General features: G+C 40.5%; 1 protein-coding gene across 12 annotated transcripts in view; it reads right to left on the minus strand.

Annotated features, from left to right (window-relative positions):
• Positions 1 to 20,263, minus strand: part of WIPF1 (WAS/WASL interacting protein family member 1) — a 100,116-nt gene that overhangs the window by 19,865 nt on the left and 59,988 nt on the right. For all 12 annotated transcript variants that reach the window (XM_073305915.1, XM_073305907.1, XM_073305910.1 and 9 more), the window contains 5 exons: positions 17,337 to 17,480; positions 14,018 to 14,785; positions 10,787 to 11,005; positions 8,345 to 8,458; positions 6,902 to 6,953 (listed from right to left, as the gene is read on the minus strand). In XM_073305915.1, coding sequence (XP_073162016.1) covers positions 6,902 to 6,953; positions 8,345 to 8,458; positions 10,787 to 11,005; positions 14,018 to 14,785; positions 17,337 to 17,480 — 1,297 coding nt within the window. The remainder of the gene's footprint in view (positions 1 to 6,901; positions 6,954 to 8,344; positions 8,459 to 10,786; positions 11,006 to 14,017; positions 14,786 to 17,336; positions 17,481 to 20,263) is intronic.

A 20,263-nucleotide genomic window follows, 5' to 3' on the forward strand; every position in this document is an offset into this window, starting at 1 on the left:
AAAATGGTTGCTGACCTAGTTTTCTGGCCTCTCTTATTTAAAATTCTTACCCAAGGACTTTACAGTTGAAAAGTATGAGAGTCAACCAGACTGTGTGCACCATGGATGTGAGCTGTAATATTAACATGAACTCATCTGATCTTAATTAGCTTCTTTCAGTGACAGTGTAGTTTAAGGAACACAAGGCCCCAGCTCCTCTACTTCTCGCCAATCTCCCTTTATAATATTTTATTTAAATTATTCACTTGATTTCCATTTTGAAATCATAATCCCTTCAAGTATTCCAAGTTTCCAAGGAGGGGTTTAACAGCATGTCCTTTGGTCTGGAACTATTTCTTCTATAAATAGTTTGCACCTTGTTTGCACCTTTTTACCAAGGAACTGAGACAAAAGATTTTGATCTAGCACACAAATATTGTTGAAGGTATACAAGTCAAGGAGAGCATTAGCAGCAGTTTCCTATGGGAATGCAATGAAATTTACCCTCTGTATTTTAAACATTTACAAAGTTATCTTTTGTGGCTTCCTTTCCAAGATTATTCTATGCCTGGTTTTCTATAGAAGCTGAACTTACACAACTCTTAACTAATTGCAAATAAAAAACCCAGAGAACTGCCCATCATCAAAATGGGTGTTTTTAAAGACTATATTCTGCATGTACCCTGAATTTAACAGTTTGGCCATCTCAGAATGCACCATTATACTGATTACATCAATTTCACCATCTGTGGAAAAAATAATTAGGTGAGCCCATTGCATTTTTATGATGGTAAATTGAGATGCAGTACTATATGGACTTCTTTCACAAAAGGATCTGATCATCAAAAGAACATTTGTCACAGACATCATCATTGTCAATCATATTTCCTCTCCTTCTCCCTTCTTATAGTGCAAGCTCTTGGGGTCAGGGCTCTTTCGCACTAGGTGTTCGCTACGTAGCACAATGGAGCTCCATGTTCAGTTGGGAGCTCTAGGAACTACTGGAATACAAATAATAAACTGTGATAAGGAGACACCATTAACTTGAAATCCAGTCACTTTAAGAACACGGTTAAAATTAGTTTCAGGCATTCAGACACCTGCCAATTTTTGTGGTTCTACTTATTGGCTGCTTTAGGGTTATTGCTGTGAACTATCCTAACTAGGGTTAAATAATCCTTCTACTTCTGAGGAGAGGTTGAAGGGAGAATGAGACTTGAAGCCCAGCTTGTATTTTCAGACATTGACTAGGGGGTGCTAACCCTATATACTGGCTCCAATTGGACTAAAGTATAGGAAAAGTCTAAAGACCAGGAGTGAGAGCAGAATTGCGAGGAGTGAAAGGACACTTCTTTGGGGAAATGTGGAAGTGCCTGATAGTTTGCATTCCAAAAGGCAAAATATTTGCTTCTCCCTGTTTAGTGGAGACATTTGATGCATAACACTTTCCTCGCGTATACAATTTTGTTTGGCATTACACCTCACTTTAAAATTTGTGTGCGTCTTGCTTAGAACTAAATCCTGAAGTCTTTATTCAGCTATGTCTGTAGGATCTGGCCCTAAAATAATACCTACCTATAAGTATAGTATCATAAGATACAATGTAAATTTGTAACATTCATTAACCAAAATTAACAGGCTAATTTAAGTATTAAATTAGTGTATATAAAAATCATTGTAACCAAGCTTGACATCCTTTTAGTCCCACTCTGTGCTGCGAGGAAGTGGCATATACCAATTTGGGAAGAAGTTTTGCAAGTCTTGAGCGAGTGTCCAGGTTAATTATTACACTTCCGCTTCCCTTTAAGATCAGTAGTCAGCTTCCTCTCTCCTGAAGGACCTGATAGGGTTTGTTCCTAAATTAAAGTAAGTCTCCACAATCAATTCATTATCTTAAATAAAAGCAAAAAAATTATTTAACATAGGGCAGAAAATAGAAAAAAAGAATCACAAACAAAATAAATGTTATTTTTGTTCTGCTCAATGACTAACATTTTATGAAAAGCCCAGCGAGCTTAGCTCCAAGCTCAGCTCTGGATAATTTTGGTTAAGCTTCCCAAAGACTTCACATTTACCAGAATCTTCTCTCAGCACAGCAGGCTGTCAGCTGCACTTGACACATTTCTTTCAGAGAAATGCTTCATTTGTTCTTCAGGAACCATTTTGAGCTCTATTCCTTCCTCTGTTACAGTCTTGTGTGGCTTCGCAAGTCCAGATGTCAAGTGTTGCCTTTAGCACATTTTATATTACTTTACATTACAGGCCTGTCATCAGTGCACCAAGTTAAACAGTATTTCAAACATACTCGATTAGATTCATTATTCTTTTTCTCTGAACACATAGTCTTCATTTCCTCCTCTTTGACTTGCATAGCCATTGCACGCGCTTGGGAACTAAAAACTTATATAAGCCCGAGCTGCTCCCATTGAACACCTGCAAAACCTCCCCTTTGTCGGCAATTGCGCAGGTCTAAACACTAATTAAACAACCTAGAAGATTTCACTTTAGATGCTTTGGAGCCTAAAGGGCTTTCTCACCTCCTCTCTTTTCACTTGAAGAGACATTTTCCTTAGCAGTTTTTCTTTTAATGACTATTTCATGCAATGTATTCTCATTATTTCCTGGTTGAGTACAGTTTGGAAAACTATACACCCAATGTAATGCCAGAGTAGATTTTGTTCCTACTGGACAGTAAGACATCAACATTCGCAATACTACAATGTGACATTGAAAAAGCACATATAAGTCTTGTTTTGAACTGTTATAGCAATATTTAGTCCATTTTTTATGTAATCCCATGCACACAAATTCTTCCTTCCTCTTTCTAAGATTCTGTTGCCATAAAGACTATGTCAAGGTTTCTCATTACATAATATTTTGTTTGAATTAAAATTATAAGTTTGCTCATAAGACTCAGAATTCTTGACTCTAAAAGGAGAAAAGTGTAGTTTCTAATTGCATTTTTTTGCATAGCAAAATTATAGTACTAAGACACCCAAACCCAAGTGGAAATTAGTTCCCCACACCTTCCTCATAAATAGGATGCAAACTTCACCACAGACATGTAAAACAGTTATTCCTGTGAACAGAAGCTAGTCTAATTTTAGTCCAATTCTTATCCCTAAACAGAGTGGCTAGAATAAAGTCATAAAGCATCAAGAAAGTTACTCCAACAGATATATAGCATGTGGTCTTCATCAAAAAATACTGACTAGAAAATATAAATAAAAATGGCCATCTCACACAGAAAGCTCTGATTTTATTTATCTGGTTGATTTGCATAGAAATGAGTTTCAGTGGTCATCTTTGTCACAATTTGAGTCTCAGGTGATGACATACAGATAGTTTAAGGAGTGCATGTTTAAAATGCCATGCCACCAAAATAAACATACTAAATCCTAAACACGGTCAGTCAGTGGTCCTCTAATACACTTGCACAGCCCCACTGAAGTTAATTGGATTGTACAAGTATAACAGAAGAGATACATTGGTCCAATGACTGTAAACCTGTGGGGTAAATGCACTTAATTTCCAAATGCATTAACACCAGAAATTGATTTGGAATTAAGCAAACTTCCATTCATACCCCAATTAAAGGCCTGATCCAGCAGTCTTTTCAAACATTTCACTCGCTTTGAAATTAGTGGATCAAGCATGTTACAAATGCAAACACTTAGCTCAAACATTGTATTATCACTCAATAAGCACTGTTTTGTATTTTACATTAGACATCAAAGCAAAACATCTAAAATGTTTATAAAAAGGCAGTAATTGCTATTTTGACATCAAAAGTTTGTTAAAATATAGTAAGGCACCCTTGGATTAACCAGTTTTGTTTCATGCGTATCTTTTTTAAACATTATGCATAGTGAAATAAATACTGTAATACTGATCTTATTGCAAATATCTACTTGTATACAAAATGATATACTCAATGTTAAAATGATGCACTGTTTTTTGAATATATTTGGTGAATTTTACAATCAAAAGATATACAGTTATTACTATCTGAGGGAAAAATGAATACTTTCATTTCTCAAAGGTGTTTTATGGATGCTTAGCGTATACATATTGAAAAAATTTCTACTCGAAAGTGCTAAGAATCAGACAGTTCCAAACAGATTAGATTTCTTTGCTTCCCTCACTGAAGCCCACATCACAGTTTAAAATTAGATTTACGCTAATTTGTTATGGCTTTGGTTATTATTATAGAGAAATTCTGCTCAGGAAGCGAATTGTGGAGTATTTTGGATGGTGCAGTCAGCTACAGGAATGAAATACAGCATTTTCATCGACACAGCCAAAGTAAAACTGTTTTGCTATATGCAGATAAGTTACAAAAATGTATAACATCTGGAGTGGCTCTCAGTTGTTACACTCCATAACTATTCATATTTTATTAAGACTTTGGCAGGGTGATGCATTAAAATATTGTATTCTCAAGTCCATGATGTCATTCCTCAGAAAGCCATAAGTGCTTTAGTTTAAACAGCGTGAATACAATCATTTATCCTATAAATATCACTAGGTGTTTTAAATCTTCTTTGGACTTTAGACTCACACAATAGTGAGCCACATACAGACTTTCAATATTCATAGCCCGTATGTTTTTTTTTTTTTTTTAAGTGCCATTCTTACAAGTGATGTTAGTATATTTACTGATCACATGGGCTTGATCCAAAGATACATTTCACAGGGGGAGCTTCTTCTGAAATCTGTGCAAGAAGCTCACATGGCTCTGATCCTGCAGCTCTGCATGTGCGCACGCGCGCTGCTGGGTGGATTTCAGTGTAGGATCAGGTCCGTGGAACACATCTCAGAATTAGGCCCAGAGATATCAAAATGTAAAAATATGTATTTTATCAAATACCATCATAGGTAAAAAAATCCAAACGGGACTTTGTAAACAAACATACTGGAAAGGCAAAGCTGTATTTATCATGTTCAAATCCTACCCTGTTGTCAACAGGATTGCACAGATTGTAAGGCAGGGTGGGCTCTGCCACTGCACAGTCACATAATGGAGAAGGTCCTACTGGACATGTTTCCCTAGGGTTCAATGTTCATTTTGAAGAGTCTCTTCTGCCAACCCACCCCCCTGCAGATATTCAAGTGCTGGGCTCAAAAGTATCATACCGTAACAAAACCTGCAGAGCTGAATCAGGAATCATGTTTTCCACTGCTGGGCGGGGAGAGGCATTTAGCCCAATATATTTCTAACCTGCATGGCTTCTTCCTCTGATTTAATGAGCAACACAGTATGAAACAATTCCATCAGTGAGGACTTCCTGGGGACTCCAATGAGCACGTTGAGAGAGTCAGAGATTGGTGGGGAGGTGACGGATAGTTATTCTTCAAAGCTAACTTTCAGAAGTCCAGCTGACAGAGATACATTCATCAGCCACGCTCAAATCCAGAATCAAAGTCCTCCTATGATTTCCAAATGTCTTTTTCCACTTGTTTATATCAGTTTATAAAATGAACTAAACAAACACTCTTTGCTTACGTACAATATTTAAAAGCAGTTCTGCAATTTCACCAATCACCACAATGCCTAAAAAAGGCTTGCTTTCTCCCAATAAGGGAATTTCCTTCAGATCCTCCTGATACCCTCTCAAACAAAAGTTTGGACCCAGGTAGGCCATAGAGCAAGCTCAGAAGGTCAATACACTCCACCCCTGTTGAACCAGCATGGACAGAAAGTACCAGAGTTTATGGCTTTCACTAGAAAATGCCCTTCCACTAGATCTCTCCTATTTAAAAGTGAGGGCCATTCACTCAAGCACTCAGTTGATCTCAATTGCCATGCAACACAAGGGAGAAGCACTTTCTCGAGCAGCCAAACCACACAGAGCTTCATTAGTCAAAAACATCTTGAATTATACCCAGAACCAAATGGGAAGCCAATGCAATCTGTGGCACATAGGTGTTAGCAGGCTTCACAGAAGGAGCATATAATTAAGGGGGCTGCTGCATTTTGTACTAGTCATAGTTTGAGTAGTCTTCAGGTGTAGTCCGACAAAGAGCATTACAGTAATCCAATTTTGAGGGCATGGATAACTGCAGCATGATCCATGTCCAAATGGAAAGGACAAGTAGAGATTAACAACATAAAACTATTACAAAACAAGGCATCAGGGCCATACAGGACACTATTACACTGCTGAATTCTCAATTTTCTCTCTTCTTTTGAGGATTCTCCTTCATGTCATGGCAACCTTTCCCCTGGAGAATGAAGGCAGGAGATAGCCTCTGCTGGAGCCCAGTGCTCGTGGGGTGTCAGAAGATTATGCCATTTAGTTGTCACCCTCAGGGAAGGCTATCTGTAGCATAAACACACGCTTCTGACAGGCTAAACTATGGTCAAAAGAATTTGCGTTGAACTATTAACTTGCAGACTCACATAAAAGTTGGGCAGTAGCATGCAGAAGCGGGATAGGGCGTGGAAGCATGCAAAAAAAGATCCAAGGGAATCTCATCTGTGTGCTGTCCCCATGTGATTAGTTTCCAGACAGACAGCAGTAAATTATTGGAATTTGTAGTTGAAATGTTACAACTACTTCACCCAAAACTAGTCAATGGGCTTACGCCTGCTCTTGTTGAATTCAATGGCAAAACTCCCACCAAGATCACTGGGAACAGGACGGGACACAGTAAGAATATATATATTGTTATATATGGTCCCCAAAATGCCTTTCATGGCAGCCTGCTATATAAGCAAGTAAAATCTACAGTTTTAAGCAACTATGGTTCATAAACTGTACCTTACTTCTCTAACAGATACTCAAATTACCCCTAATCACAAGCCAAAAGTGGAAATAAAGCAGAAGAGGCAACTTTCCAATGACATGGGCATGAGAAGTAATTCAAGAAACATTTAAAAACAGCAGTCACCCTCAGAAGGGCTGGAAACCCACTTCACCTCGGTATAGGCGGGAGCGGTGGGACACCTCTTTCTCTTCGGCCAGAGCCATCTAGAAACAGAAGAAAGAGATGGCTGTGTTCATCATGATATATTCCTTTTACACAGAAACGCATGCCCAAGCTCCTCATGAAACGATATGTGAAGAACTACACATTTTAAGTACCTGTATTATCCATTTTATGAGCAGTTGTGTGTAGTTTATTGGATGATTTATTTACCAAGATAAAAAATATAAATGATGTACAGCATAATTCCTATTAAGTATATATTTAATGCCACAAATGCCTGGAAAGCATGTGGTTTTTCTGCCTTTAGGCTCTTTTCTCCTCTTGAGACACATCTATAACTCTTGTTAGCATTAATAAGAGTTATCACTTCTACAAGGGCATTAAGTCCTACTGTGACTTTAAAACAAATGCAAATTGTAATAAAAAAACTGGTTTCAGAGTAGCAGCCGTGTTAGTCTGTATTCGCAAAAAGAAAAGGAGTACTTGTGGCACCTTAGAGACTAACCAATTTATTTGAGCATAAGCTTTCGTGAGCTACAGCTCACTTCATCAGATGCATTCATGATGAAGTGAGCTGTCGCTCACGAAGGCTTATGCTCAAATAAATTGGTTAGTCTCTAAGGTGCCACAAGTACTCCTTTTCTTTTTAATAAAAACACTGAAGTTCTACAGTTTAAGTGTGATAAAATCTCAAAGCACCATTTCTCCGTAAGAAAATTTTCATCCGAAAACTAAGCAAATTAAATTTGAGAAGGGTATACAGTCCCAGGCCCTCCCCCCATTTAAAAAAAAAGTAACAAGTTTCATAGGACTTGATCCTGCAAACAATCTTTCAGTGTTTCCTGCATGGACAGGGTGCAAGATCAGGCCCTTAGACTTATAAATCTTAAATTATTAAGAGGACATTGGTTTCTCCCATTTTTTTCCCCAGACATTTTACATATTTTCGTGTCTAGAGAGTCTATTCTCAACAACAGAAGAGGGACTTGCACAGGTAACACCTACACTATTTGTATACATGAGAACTCAACCATTAAATTTCTTCAAGTCAACAACAACAAAAATGTTGGTAGATCTATTAGGCCCTATTCTGCCCTTCAACACCTTTACAATCCGAATGGGAGTTGTTTTTGCATGTCTGAAGGCAGAATTATGAGTTTTTAGGTTGGATGGTGTGCATAGCCAATAGCTAACAGAAAAGGGATAATGGTAATTAGCAGAGAAATTAGTAAACTCAGTCTACTAAGGGAAAGCAGATACATACAGATGCAAATTGTTCCCAGTTATAAATATACCTATCCTCCACTAATCTGTATAGGTTCTTTCACCAGATCCATCACTAGGCCATCTGAAGGCCTGACTATTATCTTTCAAAATTAACAATATTTGGCAATAAATAAATAAATAAAAACCCAACAAAGAAACAACTTACTTCTGCTTTCATTCCTTGCTAGTTTACTGGGGTAACTTTTGTTCATTGGTACATATGGCTCTGGAGGTGGCAGGTCAGATATCGGATGGAAGGAAAATCTGCTTTCCCACTCATCTTGGGAAAAATAAACCATTACAGGAAAATTTAAAAAGTAACAATCCTTAATAGAAGAGTTGCGTAGTACTGATCTTATTACACATTCTGTATTGCAATACCTCCTAGAAGCCCAAGTCATAAACCAGAACCCCACTATGCTAGATGCTAAACAAACACAGAACAAAAAGATGGCCCAAATTAGCCTGAATTCAGTTAATCATTCATTGATCGTTTATGTCATCGCACCTGCCTTGTCTTATTGTTTTACAATGCTCCATTAAAAACAAACTAAGAAAAATAATCCAAACAGGAGTCCATTGACGTCCACAGGAATCCTAATACTGTGACTCAGAATGTTGTATGAAGACTCAGTATGTTCCACCCACCTTATGTTCTGTGCAGAAGAACATAGCCCTCAGGGCTGAGATTAGATGCCCCGACCAAGGGGACGGTGGCTTCAAGCCTTGGCATAGATAGGCCTCCAAAGGCTGCCTAAGCTAAATTATGGTATTTACCCCTGGGCTGCCCTACAGGTCATAGCGCTGCCTTGAATCTCTGCAGTGCTGTGTGCTGGGGCCCCTTCTGCCCTTTGTCCAACCCGGGCATGACCCCCATGCTATGGCTTATAAGGGGTAGTCCTTGAAGGGCAGCCTTATGACTGTCTTTTCACAGTGCCTGTGCTGGGGGGATCCTCCCATAGTCAGCTATGAAGCTTTTAGAGAGTCTCTTTACATCACTCTGGCCCTTGAACGCAGTGTAAAGGGCCTGAAGCTGGTGGGAGGATCTCAGCCTAGGTGGTTTCCCGATTCTAGGTCACCTGCTGGTGACATCAATATTGCACCCACTTAGGCATAAAATAAATTTGTCCCTACATATTCTATATTAAATTAATTTTACCTCCTACGATAGAAATGCGTAGTAGGATTCAGGGTGCTGAATTTGCATTACAGGTATTTAGACCTCATTGATGTACAAAGCATCCAAACAACTAGAACCACTACAGCATCCAATAAAATTCAATGTTCAAAGAAAAAAGAAAAATTAGCAGACCTGTGAGAAAATGCATAATCAAGGAGAAATGTGCATCTTTTGTAAAAAGTGTGACGATAAAGCTAAAGGTATCAGTATTTCTTCAACCACTAGAGACCCACGTTTCCCTGTACAACAAAAGAGGGGTCAGATTCCAGTGACATATTAATAGCAAATCAAAATCCTGGAAAAAATAGCCCATGCTCATATTACACTGTCCTGTATCTGAATGCAGATGTTCAAGGGGTAGAATAAGGGCACACAGTCAACTTCGTTTTTTGTCATTTCCAGCACTTTGCAACCGTAACACTCTTGTAATGTAGGTTTTTGTATAATGTCATCCAGCTACGACCTGAGTGAACTTCACCAACAACTGACCACAGGATTGATTATTTTGGGGCCCAGATTTGCATTCCTGAGGCAAGCAAGACGCACCCTGATTTCAATTAGAGTTCTGCTTGTACAGGAACTATGTAGGTTCTGTCTCGTAAAGGCGATTTGCACAGAAAAAAAATGGTTGCATTCAGTTTTGTCTCTTATGATGCATCAAGAAAGCTCAGAAGGATTACTTTATAGTTTTATTTTCTGCTTGCTTTTTATCTTAGAAATATCAGGAATGTCAAGTCTGGTCTTTTCTGATTTTGTTGGGAGACTCAAATGTATATTGTCAGCTCATGCCTTAATTGAAAGGAAAGGACTGATTCATCTTTAATGCACATATATATCCTTTATCCCCACTGTTTCGTGGCCAAAATGGAAAAACTCAAAGTTTTAAGCAGTTTGACTTTGGGTAGAGAGTTTCCTTCTCTACCACTTTTACTTTGTTTCCTGTGATGTCATAATCCCACTACTTCAATCATCCCAAGGGTTTCAGGGCAGAGGAGACCTGAATTTTTAACACTGGAAAAAAAAATCCTTCAGGCCTTCTTTATACAGCATAAAGCAGCAAAGAATGGCACACACACATTTCCTCTTTTTAGGTTACCTTTGAATGGTTATTTCTGAGGTCCAGTGCTTGCTAAAGTCCCACTGGCATGCTAGTATGTTCATGTCAGTCCTGTTAACTTTGCACTTCTGTTTTCTGCATTAAAATATTTAGATAACTCCATATGGCAGGCCTTTTTAGACCCAAGTTACACCTGGGACAGTCAGGAATAACTCCGGTGCAAAACTAGGGAGAGCTCAGAATCAGAACCAAAGCATCTGTGAAGTATCTCATTTAACGTTTGTGGGGCCAAACACCGATAGCTTTACTTAAGCAAAGCTTCTGAGTGAGGAGAGAGTAATATGCTGAGTATGTCTGAAAACACAGCTCACCTTCAAATGACGAGTCCTGGAAGCCATTTCTGATTGCTGATGATGGTGCAGGAGGTGGTGGTGGAGGAGCTCCGGAACCAGGTCTGTCAGGAGGAAGTGGAGGCCTTGGTCCACCTCTCTGGTTTTCTAATCCTGCCCTGGAAGGCAGCTGTGGAGTAGCAGGCAATGCCCGTGAAATGCTGCCATTTCTGTTTACAGGAGGAGGAGGTGGAAGGGGTCCTGAATCAAGACAGAAACAAATCAGTAATCTATTGTACCATAAAACCTACCGCTATTCTATCAGCTCTGAGCATTATTGTCTTACATCGCTCTGAAGGGTGTCAGATAGGACACAAGCTTTGATGGGATCCAAAAGAAATGGGGAGAGTTGTCTGCCTCCTTCAGCCAGAGGGAGGGATAATAGTAATGCAGGGTTTGACACCTCTTTCCTGATCCACCCTCCCCTTGGTGTGGCTGATCTGCACAGAGTGCAGGTTCAGGGGGCATGTTTATACAGAAAGGAGGGTTAAATGTCACCTTTCCACTCCCTTTGCCTCATATATTCTCTGTGCAGGGCTGGTCTCTTCCTTCCATGTTAATGCAGCCCTAAAGATACTCTAACTTATGCTGGCTGCGAATGGTCACAAACAGCTGAAACCACAATGGAGCATCAGGGCAGCACAGAGGGTCCTGGTCATATCCCATTTCCTTCAGCCACACCTTCTTTTAAGGTAAAGGGATGGGAAGTGGTGTAAGAGCTCACTGAACCAAAAGAACATAAGAGCGGCCATACCTGGCCAGACCAATAGTCCACCTAGCCCAGGATCCTGCCTCCAACTGTGGCCAGTACCATAGCTTCAGGGAGAGTGTACTGAACAGGGCAATTTTGGAGTGACCAACCCCTGGCTTCCACTCTTGGCTTCTGACAATCAGAGCTTTAGGGTCACCCTGATCATCTTGGCTAATAGCCATTGATGGACTTATCCTCCATGAACTTATCTAGTTTTTTCAAATCCAGTTATACATTTGGCCATCACAACATCCCATGGCAATGAGTTTCACAGGTTAATTAAGCATTATGTGAAAAAGTACTTCCTTAAACCAACGGACTATTAATTTCAGTCGGGTGATGCCTGATATTTATATTGTGGGAAAGGGTAAAACACACTTCTCTATTCACTTTTTCCACACCATTCATGATTTTATAAGCCTCTATCGTATCTCCCCTTAGTCATCCCTTTTCTAAGCTGAACAGCCCAAATCTTTTTAGTCTCTCCTCATATGGAAGCCATTCCATACCCTTGATTATCTTTGTTGCCTTTCCCTGAACCTTTTCTAGTTTTACTGTATCCTTTTTGAGATAAGGCAACCAGAACAGGACACTGTATTGAAGGTGTGGGCGCACCATGGCTTTATATAGTAGTATTATAATATTTTTCTGTCATATTTTCTATCTCCTTCCCAATAGCGCCTAACACTCTGTTAGCCTTTTTGACAATCTATGGGGACGCCAAAATCTCTTTCTTGGATGGAAACAGCTAATTTAGAATCTACCATTATATACGTATAGTTGAGATTACTTTTTTCCAATGTGCATTACTTTTCACTTATCAATATTGGGTTTCATCTGCCCCTTTGTTGCTCAGTCATCCAGTTTTGTGAAATCCCTTTGTAGCTCTTCACAGACAGCTTTGGACTGAACTATCCTGAATAATTTTGTATTGTCAGCAAATGTTGGCACTTTACTCTTCACTCCCTTTCCTATACCATGCTGGGTGTTAGGACCAGATTCTGCCAGTGGTATCATGTAAAGGAGAATTCAGCTCAGTAATGGCAATGTTAAGCAGTGTGGGATCAGTTCTCTCTCTGACACAAATATTTGCTGCATGCCAGGCTCTGCTGTGGTTGCAGTACATCAATCTGTCTGTAAATTAGAAACAGACCTCACACACAGATTTTAACATTTCCAATGTCGGTATATTTGAGCAACTGTCGCGGTAACATGCCTAGAACCAGCGTGAAATATATTACACATAATGTGGGGCAATTAGGAGAATTTAATTGTGTTGATTAAGTCATTTTTTTATTACAAGTATTCCCTCAGCTCAAAGAAATCTAGTTACATCTATTAAAGATGTATTACAGATACATTTATTAAAAATAAATCAGCAGATATTGTGCCACTATCCAAAAGCAAAAATGTGTCACAAGAAATCCTACGTACTTTGTGGTTTACATTTACTTGCTACTACAGCTTGCAATCCTGGAATGGTGCTCCAGTAGTGAGAGTTTATTCATTTTAGTAACTTTAAGATAATGAGAGAAATTATTCCAACTAAAAACAGCGTAAATATTGGAAGGATATGGATTAAGAAGCAAACACAAGGTCCCCTTCTATTTACTATATTATCAAAGTATATTATGAAATATCACCATGGAAACAATATTATTTTCTGTCTCATTAGAAATCTGCATATGCTAAATGACAAAGTTGATTCATAAATATAATGACACTTGTTATGCTAACGACTGTTGTATACATCTTGTTAAAATAACTTAAATACTACCATAAGTGTACATGATGTTTAACATGCACGGGGCCTATTTCTGCAAACCTTTACTTGTGAACATTGCCACCGACAAATTGTATTACTCCCGGGAGTAAAGATTACTCATCTAGTTGGACCCACAGATAAAACAAGTTTGTTGCACCAAAGAATATAATGATCAAACATAGTGTTTGTAGTTGCTATTAACTATGATAATAATAATGAATGTGTAAATACTACCTCATAATTACTACTACTACTAAAAATGACTTGAGTGGCACGGTGCTTGAAATCAGCCCAACTGAAGAAAGGTAGTATTACACAAAGTGGCAACTACATGACCCATGTTTCTGCAAAAATAACTTGCAAATCAAACTCAGGTCATGATAGTTAATTCAAGTCTGAATAGCGATTTTTAAAGATGTAACTGATTAAACCAGTCAGTCACACTCTTTCAGTGAAAGGAGGGCTTCAATTTTTAAAACTGATTGGCATTTTGGTCTATAGCTTCAATTTATATGGCAAACAACAGCAAAGCATGTCAATCAATTTAAAGCTACAGCTCATATTACATTCTGAAAAGCATAAAGGAAATTGGTATTGGAGGTAAATTCAACTATGTCACTGAAACCACGCGAATAACAATTAGTTTAGTCATTACAAGGGGTGGTCTGGAGAGCTGAAAAAATGCACACTGCCATACCTGATCTGCTAGGTGGATCTCTTACTGGAGGAGGAGGCCGCTCATTTGGAGGGGGAGGAAGAGGGACAGATCGACCTGTCCCAGGCAAGCTGGGAGGTGCAAGAGAACCTAGAGACAGATTCCTTTGTGGAAGACGTGGCATGTCATCATTTCCACTGGAAATGGGTGGAACTGGAGGTGGGCCTGGCCTGCCTGGAGGCAGGGGTGGAGCCTGTGAGACAGTGGATGGCCGAGGCGTGGAAGGAATGGGAGGTTTATTGTTTTGAGGCGGTGGAGGTGGAAAGGAAGGTTCCCGGTTGGTGGGTGCCCTGTTTCCTGTTGGAGGTGGTGGCGGCGGCGGCTTGTCATCTGTTGACTTGCCAGGCGCAGGAGGAAGGGGAGGTCTGTTAGAGAAAGAAGGCGAGGAACTTGCAGTCGACTGGCGAATAGATCCTCCGAATCCTGTATTTCTGTTTCCTGGGAAAGATGGAGGGATAGGCCCTGCGTTGGTTTGCCTGTTTACTCCTGGCACAGGAGGGGATACTCTGTTGTGTAAACCTGATGGAATGGGTCTTGGAGTATTTGGCACTGGAGGAGGTCCTGTATCTGGTTTGGAACCAAAATCAGGTCTCGGAGGTGGCATTCGGTTTCTCTGTGGTTCGGGAGCGGTACTTCTTTGCCCCAAAGAAGGCCCTGGAAATCTCCCAGCGGCACTTGGAAGTGAAAAAGGCTTGGCAGATGTTGTTCTTCCTCCTGGTGGCAGCATGGGAGGTCTGTTTCCTCCAGAATCTGGAAACAGAGAAGTAAATACTATCCACATCAGGGTAAAGGGCTAGGCAATAGGCAAGAGAAGGTAAAACACACTGTGAGAATGGGCCAAATTTTCAAGTCGTTACTTGAATGCACTGGGAGTTTTGCACTGGTTGTAAGGACTGACTGAAGTCTTCAGGATTTGTCCAGTGGCGTAGCCAGGCGGAAAAAACAGGGGGAGCTGAGATAAAAAAAGGCACCACCCCCCCAGTACTCACCCAGCGGGTCCTTTACGCGCTCCGGTCTTCTGCACTGAAAGACCACCACAATGCTGCTGAAGACCGGAGCGAGTGAAGGACCAGATGCCGAAATGCTGCTGAAGACCTGGAGCGCCGCCGGGTGAGTATCAGGGAGTGGTGCCTTTTTTACCTCCGCTCCCCCTGACCCGCTGCCGAAGACCCGGAGCGCCGCCGAGTGAGTAAAAATTTCAAAGGTGCCGAAGAGTTAAAAAGGTGCCATTTCTGCTTGGGGGGTGGAGCGGCTGCTGCCCCGCCCCCCGCCAGCCACGTGACTGGATTTGTCCCCATAAGGCTACTCAGTAGATAATTTAAAAGCATTTGTAGCAACAGCTCCAATGTAGCCATTATGTTCTATCACAGCAGGATTGCATAGAAAGGATACTTATGATAGACTAGAGCAGTGGCTCTCATCCTTTCCAAATGACTGTACCCCTTTCAGGAGTCTGATTTGTCTTGCGTACCCTCAAGTTGTACCTCACTTAAAAAGCTACTTGCTTACAAAAATCAGACAAAAAATCAGAAAAGTGTCCCAGCACACTGTTACTGAAAAATTGCTTACTTTCTCATTTTTTACCACATAATTATAAAATAAATCAACTGGAATATAAATATTGTACTATACACTGAAATGTAAGTACATAGAGCAGTATAAACAAGTCATTATCTGTATGAAATTTTAGTTTGTATTGCCTTCACTAGTGCTTTTTATGTAGCCTGTTGTAAAACTAGGCAAAATCTAGATGAGTTGATGTACTTCCAGTGGTACACATACTCCTGGTTGAGAACCACTGGACTAGAGCTATTATGGACCATTGCTAATGATATAATAGGATTTATTTTCAGGCTTCCCTGATGCAAACATTAACAGCATAGAGGGAAGAAATTCTCCTTGGAAAAACCGTGAAGAACAATGATTTAGGGTTTTCAACATGTGAGCAGAAGCGTCTTAACTTTCAATCAATATTTGATCACTAGAATTCAGCAAAAGGAAGAGGACTTGAAAGTAATCCAGAAAAAAACTCTCCCATTTCTCCCTTCTTCCAATATCTATTTTTTATGGATTTGCTTGTGTTTCTCTGGAAGAGGAGTTTTGCAATTGAAGAAACACTGGCCTATTATGCCGGGAACCTTTGGATTAAGAAGAGTTCCCAGCACAGGCTAACATAGATAAAACCACCTCTGAAAGTCTGTGTTTGTGTCAACATGTGCTGAAAGATTAAGTTAGATCTATAATGAGCATAGGCCATTAACAGCATCCTAAGTACACATTTAGGTGGAGCCATTATATCCTCTCATGTCAATAATCACTAGGGCCCAACCTTCCTCAACAATTGGCAAATCCCCAATTTTATAAATGTTGCCCGCCGAAGAATCTGCTTTGTTCCATGGGGCAACTCCTTTGAAAACCTGTGAAACGCAAAAAAGTGTGTATATCCAGCTAATGCATGCATGCTAAACCCAGGGTTGTGAGTTCTATCCTTGAGGGGGCCATTTAGGGATCTGGGGAAAAAATTGGGGATTGGTCCTGCTTTGAGCAGGGGGTTGGACTAGATGACCTCCTGAGGTCCCTTCCAACTCTGATATTCTATGATTCTATGATTCTATGCTGCTGCTGACAGCTTGCATTGCAGCCAGATGGGATGTTTGACACATACCTTAACAGGTAAATTATGCCCCCATGGGGTTAAATGGGCTCTCCAGTTTAAGAGGAGGCCAGTTTCTCTAGGGCTTAAGGGAGTTCGAGCTTGGGATCCTCTGGATACTACACTTTGAGGGTGCGCACACACAGAGTAAGGGACTGGATCTGGCCCTTATTACTGTACACCACAGGTGAGGTCTCAATCCCTGAGATTTTTATTTCTCAGTAATACCTTCAGGAGTGGGGGAAGGAAGGAATTTAACTTCTCCCCCACAAATATCCCTATAAAACATAGCACTAAGAATGAAACACACAAAGCCAAATTTAAGTCTGAAACTGTGTTTGTTTTTTTTAACTCCCTTCCTTGTCCCTAGTTACTCAATGGATGACCGTACCTGCTATAGAGACTGAAATACTGAGGCACAAGAGCGAATGCTGGTTTTCCTCAGAGTTTACTGTGAGTGAGAGTTTAAAGTTAACCCCTTAATGATATTTTAGTTGTATTTTGTTTACATATGTTTGGAGGTATTCCCTAAGCCAAAGAACTCTTGCATTATTTTATTACTCTTGTATGAAAGTTTTTGTAAATTTATCGTTTAGAAAGCTTTTAAGATTCTTGACTGAATTCACAGATCTGGGAAATCCTCCTTACCTGTATCTCGATTTGCTGCAGATCTGAGCTTTGGCATTCCTGACTGAAACAGGCCTCCTAAGCCAGGTGGTCCACCTCCGCCATAGCCACCACCGCCACCACCTCCTCCTCCGCCACTGCCGCCGCCACCAGATCCTTTGGGTTCTGTTGAAACAAAAATCAGAAATTTTAAAACATAGCCAGTATTTTTCATAGCCTCTCCTTCTCCTTGTAGCTGTCTTGGACCACAGGATTATGAAGTAGGCACAAAGCAGAAGTTGGGACTAGAATAGGTTGGGGTGTTGAGAATTCCACGTGGTATTCAGCCACACTTTTAATGTTGGGCTTCCATTTTTCCCCACGCCGTTGGTCCCTAATCCTTTATAGGCTTGGTTATAGATGGAAGACCTGTCCTTCCTGGTGGTGGTCTGTCCAATCTGGAGGCTTGGAATTTGCACAAACCTCAGTCACCAATGGGGTTGCTGCCACAAATACATATTGAACAAAGCCCCTCAAGGGATCAGTGATTTGTTTTTAGATAGTTTTGGGAAGGCCTAGAAATGGATTTTAGCTTGTTTTTCTAACAGGCGGAACAGGTCATAATATAAAAATGCTTCTCTCTACTCTGACCATGACAAATATTGACACAGTAACTGAAATGGCACATGAAAGTATTTTCCTGGGGCTAAATAAAGGCAAGGGACTACTTTAGAGCAGCATGGTGCAATGAGCAGGGCACAGGATGGGGAAATCAGGAGACCTAGGTTCTGTTCCCTGCTCTGTCACTGATACCATGTGAACCTGAGCAAGTCATTTCTCTGCACCTCAGTTTCCACAATTTTTTTAAAAAGGGGAAAATGGTATTTCCCATCTTTTGTAAAGGGTTTTCAGGTCTGTGAATGAGACACACTATTCAGTAGTCTCTCTCTTAAAGAGAAAAGATGCATTTATGGAGAAATGCTCACTTGCACCCTTCCCCTTTGTTAGGCACACTGGGCCAAATTCAGCTCTGACTCGCTTAGGGTGTAAACCTCTGGAGAGTTCCTGCTATAAGACTAGGAGTACTTGTGGCACCTTAGAGACTAACAAATTTATTTGAGCATAAGCTTTCGTGAGCTATAGCTCACTTCATCGGATGCTATAAGACTTTAATCTTTCATAGTTTACTAACTCATGCAAACAAGAAAATAGATCCCATCACCTTTAACATTACTATTTAATCTACCTTTCATCCCCATTGATTGCCTTGCCACGATAGCTCCAATTCAGCAGCGTAGTGAAACATGTGTCTAGCTTTCAGTGGGAATACACACTTGCTTAAAATTAGGCACCCTGCTGAATACGGCCCTAGATCTGCTTTGCTTGTTTTTTCTGGTTCACTTTTAAGAGATCTCATTCCTTTTAGTGCTTTGGTGTTCTTCAGTCATCTTCCCGTTAAAATCCAGGGTTAAAACATGCTGGGCTAGCCGAGGCTGTATTTTTCTACACCCCCACCTTGGAAGTCCGGATTGAGTGTCTGTCAATGTGTTTCCCATCAGCTGATCTGGCTGTGAAATGCCTTCTGTCATCAGACAGTGGCCCCATGACCTACTAAAGGGACGGGCTTTTGTTTCCCTTGATCCTCTTTCCTGTTTCTCTCCTACCTTCCCAGAGTCCTTAGGAATGGTGCTTTTCCAGGCTCCTCTGCATCTGCCAAGTGGAGTTCTGATGCACTGCAGCAGCTCAACTGGATGGAGCACCTCTTCCAGCACAGATAGCCCGTCATGCAACTGAGTTGCTACAGTGCATCAGAACACTATCTAGCAGGTTGAGCCACACAGCATTTCTGTCCCCAGACTGGAAAGAAGTAATGTCTTTTATTGGACCAACTTCTGTCGGTGAGAGAGACAAGCGAACAAGCTACACAGAGCTTTTCTTCAGATTTGGGACAGATACTCAGAGCATCCCAACAAAATACAAGGTGGAACAGATGCGAACACATATTGTTAGCACATATTTATTCAAGGTGAAGTAGCCTGTTAGCACCTCTGCATGCATGGAACAAAAATGTCTAGCTAGGTAAGTCATAGGAGTCACCTCAGCATGATGCAACTGCACGCATCAGAGCGACACCTCCCAGGTTCGGATTCGGAAGTTTGGCTAAGATTTTGCTTAGAGATACTAAGGTCAATTCATAAATAAGGACTCAACTTGGGCACTATCCCAACACTGCACATATTTTTGTCTTGTTGTGCAGAGACTTTTAGTGCATTACAGAAAGACTGTAATGGGATTTAAAGAGCATTTCCATGCACTTGATCAAAAGTAGAACATTATTAAATAATTCAGGAGATATTTTTAAGATAACTTGTACATAAATATGTAATTGTTTCATATTAAATGTTATCAGACTGATTAGATTTTAAAGCATTGTAACAGGAAGATCAGAGATTCAGGGAAAAGTACATGCTTTTACCAGATATTTTTAGGCAAATTAAATATTTTTCTGGATCTTCTCTTTGGTTTAGTGTTTCCATCCATATAATACAGACACCTAGTCAGAGCCAAAGGGCCAGTGGTACCTGTGGAATGCAGACTGCTTCTACCACCCATCCTGGGTGTATAGAATCATAGAATATCAGGGTTGGAAGGGACCTCAGGAGGTCATCTAGTCCAACCCCCTGCTGAAAGCAGGACCGATCCCCAATTAAATCATCCCAGCCAGGGCTTTGTCAACCCTGACCTTAAAAACTTCTATGAAGGAGATTCCACCACCTCCCTAGGTAACGCATTCCAGTGTTTCACCACCCTCCTAGTGAAAAAGTTTTTCCTAATATCGAAACTAAATCTCCCCCACTGCAACTTGAGACCATTACTCCTTGTTCTGTCATCTGCTATCACTGAGAACAGACTAGAGCCATCCTCTTTGGAACTCCCTTTCAGGTAGTTGAAAGCCGCTATCAAATCCC

Source organism: Lepidochelys kempii, chromosome 11 (assembly GCF_965140265.1).
Source record: "Lepidochelys kempii isolate rLepKem1 chromosome 11, rLepKem1.hap2, whole genome shotgun sequence".
Taxonomy (NCBI): domain Eukaryota; kingdom Metazoa; phylum Chordata; order Testudines; family Cheloniidae; genus Lepidochelys; species Lepidochelys kempii.